The 12,821-nt window shown below is 33.2% G+C and overlaps 1 protein-coding gene across 1 annotated transcript in view; it reads right to left on the bottom strand.

Moving 5' to 3' along the window:
- LOC145328196 (cell adhesion molecule Dscam1-like) overlaps positions 1–12,821 on the bottom strand; it is a 162,536-nt gene that overhangs the window by 105,502 nt on the left and 44,213 nt on the right. The window contains exon 7 of the mRNA XM_080171789.1: positions 6,294–6,385. Coding sequence (XP_080027915.1) covers positions 6,294–6,385 — 92 coding nt within the window. The remainder of the gene's footprint in view (positions 1–6,293; positions 6,386–12,821) is intronic.

Raw genomic sequence — 12,821 nt, forward strand, 5'->3', positions numbered from 1 at the left:
TAATATAGATATTGAAATTTGAAATATTAAGAAAATGATAATTTTCTGACTTTAGAGTTATTATTTAAATTAATACAAATTTTATTTTACTTTTTAACTTTGAATTTTAGGATTTCTTAAAATGTCAGATTATGAATCATTTATAGAGTAGTTTGTTGATCGTTCTTAAAAGAAATTTGAAAGTATAATAAATACGAAAATCAAGTATATGACAAATAATAATGTTATTTGGTTAACCAGTAATAGATATAGCTTTAAAAGTTGGAAAATAAAGTAGAAAAATGTTTGCAAATATTAATTTTCCACTATTTAATATAGAGTACATTATAATCTCTCATTAAGTGCTCTAAAATTTTCAGGTACTTTTATGATTGGATGGTACAATCTAGCAGTGTCCAATTTTTTCAACCAACAATTTTTATTTACAAAAGGAATGATTTTGTTTGCCGTTATTAGGGTGTTTATTAGTATATCATCAAGGACGTCCAAGGGGGGCCGGGGTTGGTAAAGTGGTGATTACCCCCCCCACCAAATAAAAAAGCGTGGACGCCCCTGTATATCATCCATTGAATCTTATAAGAAAAATAACTAGCGGTTATGCATCAGAAGACAACATTCAGCCTTATAGTATTTATCAGCCTTATAGTACCAAGTACTTGTTAACCAAACTAGACATGTGCTTTGCCCGGATTTTTTTATTTGATTTTATGGTTTCAACGGTTACTGAGTTTACACACAGTTAATAACAGGCACACTTGTGGCCGTAGAAAGGGGAGGATTGAAATATGAAATCATAAAAGAAATTTTAAAGAAAAGATTATTTCTCTTTTTGATAAAATTCATTGTTGTCTGGTATAATTTCGGTGCTTATTTCAAAGTGCCTAGCGAGTGCTGATTTTGATTTATTTCAAAATAGGGGAGTAGGATCTTTTAACAAGAAACCGCCATAGATTTTTTGTCTTCAAAGTAATTTGGCCTAAAATTAGCGAAAACAACCGGCCGCTTGTGAAGAAAAGATTTGGCTTAATTTGCTTGATCTATCCTTTCTTTTTTCAAATTAGATAATGCGCCCTGAATTAAAAAATTTTTTTATCAAGTCTTTAATTTCTGGGCTACTGGCTTTTATTAGTCTACAGTGCATAAAATAATATAAATTAATAACCTAAACTAAAGACAGGTATCTATTTTGTCAAAAAAGAAATTTTTTGTCTGAAGCTTAACATCTCAATAAACACTAAACCTATTGGGTTCTCTATTCAGGTAAGCTTTACATAGGTCCTGTGACAGTATTGGGCTTTTTTATATCCAGATTTAGGTCTTGAGATGGTTTTAAGATATATTTTTAGCCAATATCTTCTCCATTTGAATACAGCCACTACATACTAGGGGCGTAGCGACTAGTTTTAATAAAAAGCATTTATCAAAATACAAATTTAAATAATATACAATGTTTAAAAAAATGATTTTAGTTTTAGAAAACGTTTTAATGGAACATTAGGTTATAAATTTTATTCTGTTTTGCCAAAGATATCTTTTCTTTTTTTAAAAATAAAGCATATCAACCAAATTTAAATAAATGTTCTATTTTGTATAAAATAAAAATTATTATGGAGTAAATAATTCATTATTTAATGGGGAAGTATAACAATTAGTTTGAGAGAGATAATATTTATTCAATATAATACATCAATAGTATTATGAACAATAGTGAATACTAATATTTTGTACATATTTACATATGATTTTGTACTAAACGTTATTAGATTTTGATCTTTGGTTCATTGATTCCTATGCTGATTAGTTAAAATGTTATAAGCAAAAAATATTTATAAAGCATAAGTAATTTTATATATAATTTTTATTGAGACTTGTAAACTTTATTAAATATTAAATAAAATTGTCAAAGATTGTTGATGGACATTATTGTCCTTTTAAATATCAAAATCAAAATTCTTTGAAAAAATAATTAGTATAACAAACTATTAGTTATTTAAATTGGTCATCTATTTAGGGAAATATTATTAAGGCAGATAAGCAGACTTACAAAAATGGAAAAATTAAGGATAGCTATTATTTGAAAGTTATGTAACAAGGAAGAAACTATTTCTAAAGCGGGGCTGACATTCAGATGGTCAGAATAGCCCTTTGCAATGGCTATAATTGTTGTAAATTTGTTTCAATGTAAACTTGTACAGATTTTTGGTTAAACTTAAAAGTAGTCTCTAATAAGTAATGTTCATAATACAAAAATCAATTAAAAACTAAATATTAATAGCATATTTAGCATTGTTAAGACACTTATAGGGTTAACCTGTGTACCAATTAATAGAGGGAGGGGGGGGGATTTATACCATTCATTAAGAGGAATTTCGGTTAAATGAGTATTCATGCACGCACACACACACACACACATATGCATAGAAGAGCCAGGGTTAAAACTATTCATGCACAGACCAATACAGGGTTAAGCATTCAAAAAACATTGAATCCAATGGTTTATATGTCGACTAGATGTAGTCATAACTGACATATTGTTGATGTTTAATAAGCTTTATGACCTATTTATGTAGACATTATATCCATCTTTAAGTATTACTTCTAAACACTTAGACTTAAGCAAGACCTTAAAATCTATATGCTGATAAATTGACATATTATTACATAAAAAAAGTTCTATATGATTAAATTCATTATATTTCTATAATAGAGATTTTTTACAATGTGTCAGTCAGGACTGCAAAACCTTTGAAATTACATGACAACACAATACTTAACAGAGGCGTTCTACACATTATTTTTCCTCAAACCCAACCCCATCCCATATTTATGCATAATAGGACATGCAGGGTTAAGCCTATTTGTATTGATTCATGATAAATTACCGATCATTTACTCCGCTATAGTCCATCCATTTTGTCTATTTAACCCTTTATGGCTGAAATCCGTATCCTATCCTCCATTACCATAGGTTAGTAATTAAGGTGTGTACGCTAAAATCTCGAAAACGAAAGTACCAATCTAAGTCTAATTTTAGTATTTATCCAGGGCAGGTTTAAAGCAATCTTACAAAGGGAGAGGGGTTCAGTGCTTCTCCCTCATAAGAGATAATGTAGAAAAACAATGAATTTTGTCTTTACAAGTTAAAATTCTTTACTGATAGAAAAGCACTAGGCTTGTTGATTCTTCAAAGGATTTATTGAAATTTCGTCAGCAAAGGGTTAGTGATTTAAATTTGCCAAGGGTTAAGCATAAGAACTACATAATATGCTTGGATTTTTAACGTATACTGTAACAGTTTAGTTTGAGATCAGAGGGGTGAAAGTCTACTGTTATCATAAGCTATTGAACGATCACGAATCAAATCTAATGAATGCCTTAACTTCCCCTTTGTCTAAACTAAGCACCTGGCCCTAGTAATTTGTAAAATAAAACCACTTTAAACAAATATAAATTATTTTTAATGTTTAAAAATCTGGATACTTTGTGGTTGAAATTTGTCATTTTACTGAAAGAATGATTTAGATTTGTTTTGTCCTATTTCTTAGGCTTTTTAACTTCGTTGCAACATAAGACTAAATTAGTTATTCATTATGTCGTATTATTGACAGCATTCTGCTGATATTAAAATGATAAATAGCAAGATTAAAATCAGTTTTGTTAGACCCAAGGCCAGGGGTTAATTTCTAGGTTAATTTAAAATAGAAAAATATTTCATAAAAAATATATACAAAAGCATGTTTAAAACGTATACTACTTGTTAATTTGAAATATTAATTATTACAAATATCAAATTAAGAAAATATTTTAATATTAATCAATATTAGAATAATCTGAAATTTAATATTTTTTATCTCAATTTGTATTTCTTATAATTAAATTTTAATATTGTTAATATAATTCTAAGTAAAAAAAAATAATTTGAGATTAGATATTAACATTGGTTTTAAGTTTAATAGCGGCTTCGCGAATTCGAAAACCTATTTTTTTATTTTAGCTTTAAAAGAAAAAGTAAAATCCACCTCCACCCCCCCCCCCAAAAAAAAAAAAACTTCCCAGGACCTATGAGAAGCTACATTGGGGAACCATATCAGTTCAGCGGTTAGCGAGATCCTTCGTTGCAGACAGACAAACAAGGATCCTGTTACTTTTATATAAGGATGTAATAACCATACCAAAATTTAAAAGAAAAACTTAAAGAATCGCTGCTTTAATAAAAATTTAAGTATCAAATTTCCATGGAAAAGAAAAGAAATATTAATCCAAATAATAACTATACGGTAAACTGTTTGAATAAAAAGTTTTGGCTCGAACATACATATTCTGAAATTTTCAGGCATGCTTCGTTGATCCTATTTCCTCCCAACCAGCAACAGAAGTTAAAAGTGTTCATTAGAACCGGCAAATTTATAATAGTTCCATTTAGCTAAACTAGAGAAATTGTGCTGTAGCATTTTTTTGGTCAGAAGCTTAATATTTCTATTGAATTTAACGAAGACGAAGAAAGTCGCTCAATGTGACGTCATAAAAATGAGAGATTATCCCTCTCGTTTTTAGAGTTTTTCTTTCCCACTCCTTCCTTTTTATCCCTCATTATTATGACGTCAAAATTTTGTTGAGCGACTTTCTTCGTCTTCGAACTCAAGTTATTGAGTTCTTCTGTTTAGGAAATTTTTCATATAGGTCTCGGAATGCTTTTAGGTTTTAGATTTAAGCCTTGAGATGGTTTTAGGTTTTTGTCTGCCCCCTTCTTAAATAGGAAATTCGAGGTACATTAAGACTATGAAAGGCCAAAATTTGTAATTAAATTTTACAACAAAAATAATGTTTGCTATTTTCGATATTACACTTTTTGGTATGAACACTAGAATACAATAAAAGTAGGAGAGACAGAGGCGGTTTACTTTTTTCAAATCATTCTTGTTACAATCAGATTTTGAATTTCTTAGAATGTTGACAACAATTTTGGGGGGTATTAGATTTATAAGTAGTCAAAGAAATCAAGTAGAACAACAGGACCTTTTTCGTCTGCTAGCAATTTGTTTACGGTACTTGGCTGTGTTAATATTCACGACAGTATTGGTTGATTTTCAAAGACCCAATTGAGAGTCGGAACAAGGTCCTTGGGAAGGGACATACAGTTATTTAACCCCTTCCCCCTCTAGTGTTTTACTCTAATGGTAGAACATACAAAAATTACATTTTATAAATGAATGGTGTTTTTGTATTTCCACCAAAATATTATAATGATTAAAATTGTATTTGGATATGAAATAATTGTGTCTCCGAATTAGGTTGTGGTGTGTACAGAGTTTTGTCTAAAGAAGATGTATCAACCTTAGGAAAAAAATAATTCATATTTTTTTGGCAATTGCGTAAAAACCTTAAAATGAATTGAAGTAAACAAAATTGACGAAAAACGCCTTTCATAATTCTCTATTCATATCTTAGCAAAAAAAAGATGTATGAAAAAAATAAAAAAGGACTACTACGTCTGAAAGTGTCTTTTTTTTTATCAAAATACCATATTTTCAATTAATAAAAACAAAAGGGCGTTTTCTGTGTTCGCAAGGCACATTGAGAGAAAGCACCAAAAAAATGTGTGTAAAAATTTAAGGAATGGTCAAATAAATTGAGATGTAGGGCATAATATTTTTAGAAAACATGATTGGGAAAAACTACACGGAGAAGGGAAAAGTTAAAAAGATAAAATTCTTCTAACAAGAACATTAAATGATTTAGTAGCGCAGCATTAAAGCGGATTTAAACAAAATAAAGATCAGTAAAGTACAGAAAAATACAGTTGAACAAATCCTAATTATAGAGTAGATACAAATAAATAATAGTGCCATTAATGCAATGAGACGATGATTAATTTCCCATCCACTGTCCTATCTCTGTTTCCCTGCACAAATATCAGATATCAAAAAAAAGATAGGAAATAACACAATTGATAAATGGTTTTCTTCTTTTAGCTTTTTGTTCTTTTTTTGGCGGGAAAATGGACGCATCAATGGGTAAAATATGATTTTACAAATACATTTTTTATAACTCTATCTTATTTTTTTTAAAATCAAGATCGCATATGGGCCTAGATTGCTTATAAATGAATTTGTAGATGAATTAAAGATGTAATGATAATGACAGATCTCCCCCCTCCACCTCCCTTATTTTAAAATAAACTGAACATAGGGGTTGGATAGTACTTTCAATTTATTTAAAAGTAAGGGGGTAGGGTGTTCTAGTGCTCGATAGACACTTCGAGGGAAAGTTCTACAAAAATATAATATACTTACAATTGACTCTGACTTTGATTCTAGTTTCTAGTTTCTGCCTCTGCCCTAATGCTCTGTTCCATACTGTACACCGGTATGTGGCGTCATTATCCTCCTAGTAGAGATTGGCACATTTTCATGGCGTTATAATTCATTAGCATATGCGCCCCTACCCTAGCGTTTATGGGAGTAAGGCATTAATTTATTGTAATGTTTATTGGATGTCAGTTAAGATTTCACTAACCACTGAACCAATTGAGTTTTCCAATTCAGTAAAGCTTCAAGTAGCTCCAAGGATTGTTTAAGTCTATTTTATTCTCAGATTTAAATAATTGGATGGTTTTAAACTATGTATGATGACCAAAAATAATTATAAACTGCATTTCAATAATATTAATGATTATCTTGGAAAATTTAAATAGTAAAATATTTTTAGTGTTGACTCAATAATTAATGCAAATTGCTTGAGAGTTAACTTGAACATGTTATGTTTAACAAGAACGATTCAATTTGATAGCAAAACTTTTGAAGGAAATATGCTTATAAAAAAATAGCTTTAATAATGAACATAAGATATTCGTGGATGACAGGGGAAAATTTATAGTCAATTTAGTTTGGAATCGGTAAAGGTGGTGAATGGGAATTATCGTTATGTTTGCCAGCTGCGAGCATTACTTTATCAGAGTACATGAAATCTTGTGCAACATCCAGGTAATAATATATCAATATAAAAAATGTCGGGAATAATCTCTTTCTTTGCCACGAAAGGGACTATACCAAAAATATCTAATGTAAAAAAGGTAACTTGGTAAGTCAATGTGAGTATCACTGTTTAAGAGGCAAAAAGAAAATCATGATTAAATTCAAAATTAAAAACAAACGGACAGACACACTAACACTCATAGCTTATACAGTATCTTAGCTGTTTAAAAAAATTTAAAAGCGGGAAAAAAAGAGGATATTTCAATTTTCTTCAAAGGCAAGACCAACACAGCTAACTTCAAAACGATGAAAAATTACTTTGTAAAGTAGGTTAGTTACTTTTTTTTAATAAAAATGTAGAGTCACACCCCTCCTTAACCAAACTTTAGATTAAAAAAATTTCCCAAACATTCGGACAATTGGGCGTTCAAATAGGACCTAGTGGTAGTTAGAATCAGTTGAGAACAAAATCCCAGCCGTTCCTTCTTGCCAGATATCGCCATTTTAAGATTTTTAGTAAAATTGCACTAAATATCCAAATACAAACTTAAATCTACTTTTAATTTTTTAGTATAATTTTAGTGAGACAGCTCAATAACAGAGAATCTTTGCTCCTGTTGCTAAACATACTGCCTGGAGTCCCTAACAGAAAGTGCCTTTATGTGTTAACACAAGTAGGGATTCGAACCCATTCCCAAAACTAACCAAAGTGGAATAGCTGTGTATTACAGCATTAGGTCAGTATTTTCACCACTGACAGGTGGAAGGCAAGGCCTATCCTAACCAGAAACCCAATCACTCACCCACAGGCCCCAATGGAGCACCTTAGAGGTCTGCACTACATGTTTATTTGGGTGTTCACCTGCACCCATGGATTGGGTAGGTTGAGACCTAATGGTGCCCACAGGCTCCCATTAACCCTGCCATTTGGGCAAAGCTTAGAATAATGTCACACACCTGGTTCCTAAAATGGGCTGTGAGTTACTCCCCTGCCAATCATAGATCAGCACAGCCGCCATGGAAGGATAGCTGCAGGTGGTGGGCCGCATACCTTCACTCAAGATGCAAGTTAGCCCTATTCTGATTTTGATCCTCCAGGAGATCATGGTAGTGTGCATCTTGAACTATGCCCAGAGCCTGGGAGGGTTCTTTCTGAGGGAGTTTGGGACACCATTACTGTTTGACAAACCCGAGCTGATGGTATGGATCAATAGGGAGAGTAGCCATGGTCGCCCCCACTCACATTAAGCAAGTGGTCACAGCCCTGCCAAGCCTGGGGAAGGCCCAGAGCCCCTCCCACAAACAGCTGCTAAAGACAAGAAGCTCTCTAGCTGTAAAATCAACTGTCTAGCCAGGGCAGCTTTCATGGGGCCACAGCCCTTGTCCCCATCGACTTTCATGAGGTCAAGGAGCACCTGTTCAGAGCTGACTGATGACAAGGATGTGGGTAGCATGAAGTTCTTGGCCATTCCCATCAAGATAGGGGCCTGGGCCCCTCAAAAGGTAAAACTGAACAGGGGCTATTCTTAGTTGTACACCCCCATGGTGTTCAATGTGCCTCCAGGAGGTGCGACTGCATCAAACGTCCCCCCAGGAGAGAGATGGTGGTCAAGACCAGGCCTAACTTTCCAGTGCAGGGGACCCCAGGTAAAACTTTAACAAGGAGCTGAACCTACTGATCATCAACAACAGCTAGAAGGTATCCAAAGGGGCATGCATTGCCTGATCCCAATAATGTAATATACAGCTATTCCACCATGGATAGTTTCAAACAGTAACTGTGTCCCCAACTCATGCATTGCTTAATGTGAATGGGGGCGACCATGGCTACTCTCCCTATTGATCCATACCATCAGCTCAGGTTTGTCAAACAGTAATGGTGTCCCCAATTCCCTCAGAAAGAACCCTCCCAGGCTCAGGGCATAGTTCAAGATGCACACTACCATGATCTCCTGGAGGATCAAGATCAGGGTAGTGCTAACTTGCATCTTGAGCAAAGGTATGCGGCCCACTACCTGCAGCTATTCTTCCATGGCGGCTGTGCTGATCTGTGATTGGCAGGGAAGCATCTCATGGACAGGGCACAAGCCAGGTGTGTGACATCACTCTGAGCTTGGCCCAAATGGCAGGGTTCATGGGAGTCTGAGGGCACCATTGGGTCTCAACCTGCCCAATCCATAGGTGCAGGTGAACAACACCCAAGAAAACAAGTAGACCTCCAAGGTGCTTCACTGGGGCCTGTGGGTGATTGATCGGGTTTCTGGTTAGGATTGACCTTGCCTTCCATCTGTTAGTGGTGAAAATACTAACCTAATGCTGTAATACACAGCTCTTCCACATTAGTTAGTTTTGGGAATGGGTTCAAATCCCTACTTGTGTTAACACATAAAGGCACTCTCTGTTAGGGACACCAGGCAGTCAGTTTGGCCACAGGAGCAAAGATACTCTGTTTTGGGACTGTCTCACTAAAATTATACTAAAAAATTAAAAGTAGATTTGAGTTTGTATTTGGATATTTAGTGCAATTTTACTAAAAATCTTAAAATGGCGATATCTGGCAAGAAGGAACGGCTGGGATTTTGTTCTCAACTGATTCTAACTACCACTAGGTCCTATTTGAACGCCCAATTGTCCGAATGTTTGGGAAATTTTTTTAATCTAAAGTTCGGTTAAGGAGGGGTGTGGAGTAGATTATATTTTAACAATAAAACAGAAATAAATATTGTTAAAAATAATTATAATATACAATACGTGGATAGTGTGTCAGGGTTATTTTTGTCGTCAATTTAGTTTGCTTATATAGTCCTCAGATAATGGTCAATAAGTTCCTTCATAGCCAGGAAAGGGGTGGGGTATGAAGTCAAAAGGGATTTAATATATTGTAGCAGCCAGCTGGGAAAAACATTTTGTAAGGATATGTGAGAATCTCTCACAATATCCACGTAATCTATATCCTTTATCTTCTAATGATTCACAGTACAGTAACTGGGGTTTTTTAAACGAAAAGGCAGACATATATTGTATATTCTATCTTATTACTCTTAGAATTATCCTAACTTTATACTAAAAGACTAGAATAAATTTCCTCGTATTCATTCGAATCCGGTGGATAGGAACCGGTTCTCATCCATACGAAAAAACTATGTCTAGCATCGTATTATATCCAGCTTTCTACGAATATAGAAATGTACAATCATAAGATTAAAACTAGTTTTAATCTCATAATTGTACATTAAGATATATAAGTTTTCCGGAAATTTAATGTTAGGGGGAGATTTGAAATCTGCATCAAATTTTAAGGATTTTTTATAAAATTAGTTTTTTGTATAATTCTTTATCTAAAAGCGGAAATGCATTTTAAGATAATTAATTTTGACCAATAGGATAGGTGGATTTTAAACTAACTGCGCTCTAATTGGTTGAATGATGTACGCCATCCAATCAGAGCGCAGATTTTTAAAATCCACCAATCACAGATGCCAAAATTAATTAACTTAAATTGCATTTCCGCTTTTAGATAAAGAATTATAGAAAAAACGAATTTCATAAAAAATCCTCAAAATTTGATGCAGATTTCAAATCTCCCCCTAACTTTAAAATTCCGGAAAACTTATATATCTTATTGTACATTCTATATCCGCGGAAAGCCGTTTTTTTTAGCCGGTGCCTTCGGCACCTGGGCTAAAAAAACTAGTTTTAATCTTATAATTGTACATTCTATATCCGCGGAAAGCTGTTTATAATACGATGCGAGAAATAACTAATACATTTATTACAGGTATGATTATGTAACATAAATAAAACTTTTTCTAAAAATAATGTGTTAAAAAATATAAAAATCTTATCATATTTTTTTGTTATAAAAAGTAAACTTTGCTCAAATAACCCATTTTTCAAAAAGCTTGAAAAATACAATACAAAATAATATTATTCAATAACTTAAAGCGTTAAGTCAACTTCTGTTATTTTTACAAAAAATAATTTGATGCTCAGTTAATCTATAGTTTGTTTATTAATACATATTTTAAAAGATTAAATGTTTTATTATTAATTATCAAAATTCACAGCTAAGCTCTGCTTGTGAATAGAATTGCCTCAAATTAAAAGAAATTGCGATAGTTAATACTTAGGACTGAAAGCCTCTAGGAGCACTTGAGGTGGGAGGCAAAGGAATTCGTCCCCCGCCTATTTTCAATTTCAGTTTAAAAAAAGATTGGGGGGGAGGGCATTTTTCTAGGGGGGGGGGGGGCAATTGCTCTTGGGAGGGTATTAGTACTATCCCAAAAAAAGTCATAAACCTTCCCTGACCTACGAGAAAGTACTTGGTAAAGAAGAACTATTCAGTTCAGCGGTTAGCGGTTATTTTTTATAAGTATAGGCTTAGAGCAAAAAGTGCGGCAATGACAAACATTTTATAAACGTGTCGTTGTAGAAAAAAATTATTTGATGGATTATTTTTCTTTATTGAGGACAAAAAGTAAAAGAGAAAGAGAAGAAAAAAGAGAAAGGATAAAAAGGAAAAGAAAGAGAGAGAGAATAAGGCATTTTTCCCTGTATTCCTTTCAAATATGATAAAACATTTTATTAGCGAAGCTCCTATATATTCTGCACGACCACCCGTACGTCTGTCCGTCCTCTGTTTGCCTTCTCGTCCGAATGTACAAAAAAAGCCTCTTAAGATTCACTCGCTGACACCTTTACATGCTTATATAAAGGAAATACACATATAATTTTTTTAAAATAAAAGTTTTAATATCTTGTTTTTGCTGCACAACTTTTGTATACAACTATCCTTGGTTGTATGTATATACATTGTATTTTTTCTATGAATCAATTTGAATAGAATTGTCTCCTATTCCAGTTAGGGAGTTGAATCCATTTTTATAGAAGCAGAAATATAATCTATGATTATGGTTTGGACCCTCTAAAACTGTAATCTACCTTTCCACTTTCCCCTCTCTTGGTGAAGATATCTTCAACGCCGATACGATTTTTGAAATGTAAGATTCTACTTTCCCCTCTCTTGGTGAAGATATCTTCAACGCCGATACGATTTTTGAAATGTAAGATTCCACTTTCCCCTCTCTTGGTAAAGATATCTTCAACGCCGATACGATTTTTGAAATTCAAGATTCCACTTTTGCCTCTCTTGGTGAAGATATCTTTAACAAGAGAGACAAAAGTGGAATCTTATATTTCAAAAATCGTATCGGCGTTGAAGATATCTTCACCAAGAGAGGGGAAAGTGGAAGGGTAGATTACAGTTTTAGAGGGTCCAAACCATAATCATAGATTATATTTCTGCTTCTATAAAAATGGATTCAACTCCCTAACTGTATTCTATTCAGAGTAATGCACATTCATATAAATATATTTTGTGACAGGGGTGTATCAACTAAGATTTTGCTTAATTTCATAGATTTGTTCACAGCAATACACACAACAAGTTACAAAAATCGTGCAATCAAAGGGTTGGTTGAATGGATTTATTATTGGAACTTACACCAGATTGTCATGTACTCTATAGTGGAACTTGTAGCGGGCTAAAACAACGATCTATCTCAGATCCCTCCCCCCTTTAACTCATCCCTTCCCCTCATACTGGATAAACGAACCAACCAATAATTGACAAAAGAAATAGTAACCTAAAATGACGACAAGTTTTCACTGTCATAATATCCACGTATATTCCACAACAATTGTTGGTTGCCTGTAATTTCTCAGGGGATAGGTTTGACAAGATGGCTCAAAATTAAATACAAGTTAATAAAATTCTTAAGCTGTAACTCCCTACTTCTTGTGAGATTTATGGATATAAATAGAATAATTCTCTTAATAGATGAATAG

The sequence above is a fragment of the Acartia tonsa genome, chromosome 9 (assembly GCF_053477335.1).
Source record: "Acartia tonsa isolate MP-2025a chromosome 9, ASM5347733v1, whole genome shotgun sequence".
Classification (NCBI taxonomy): Eukaryota; Metazoa; Arthropoda; class Copepoda; order Calanoida; family Acartiidae; genus Acartia; species Acartia tonsa.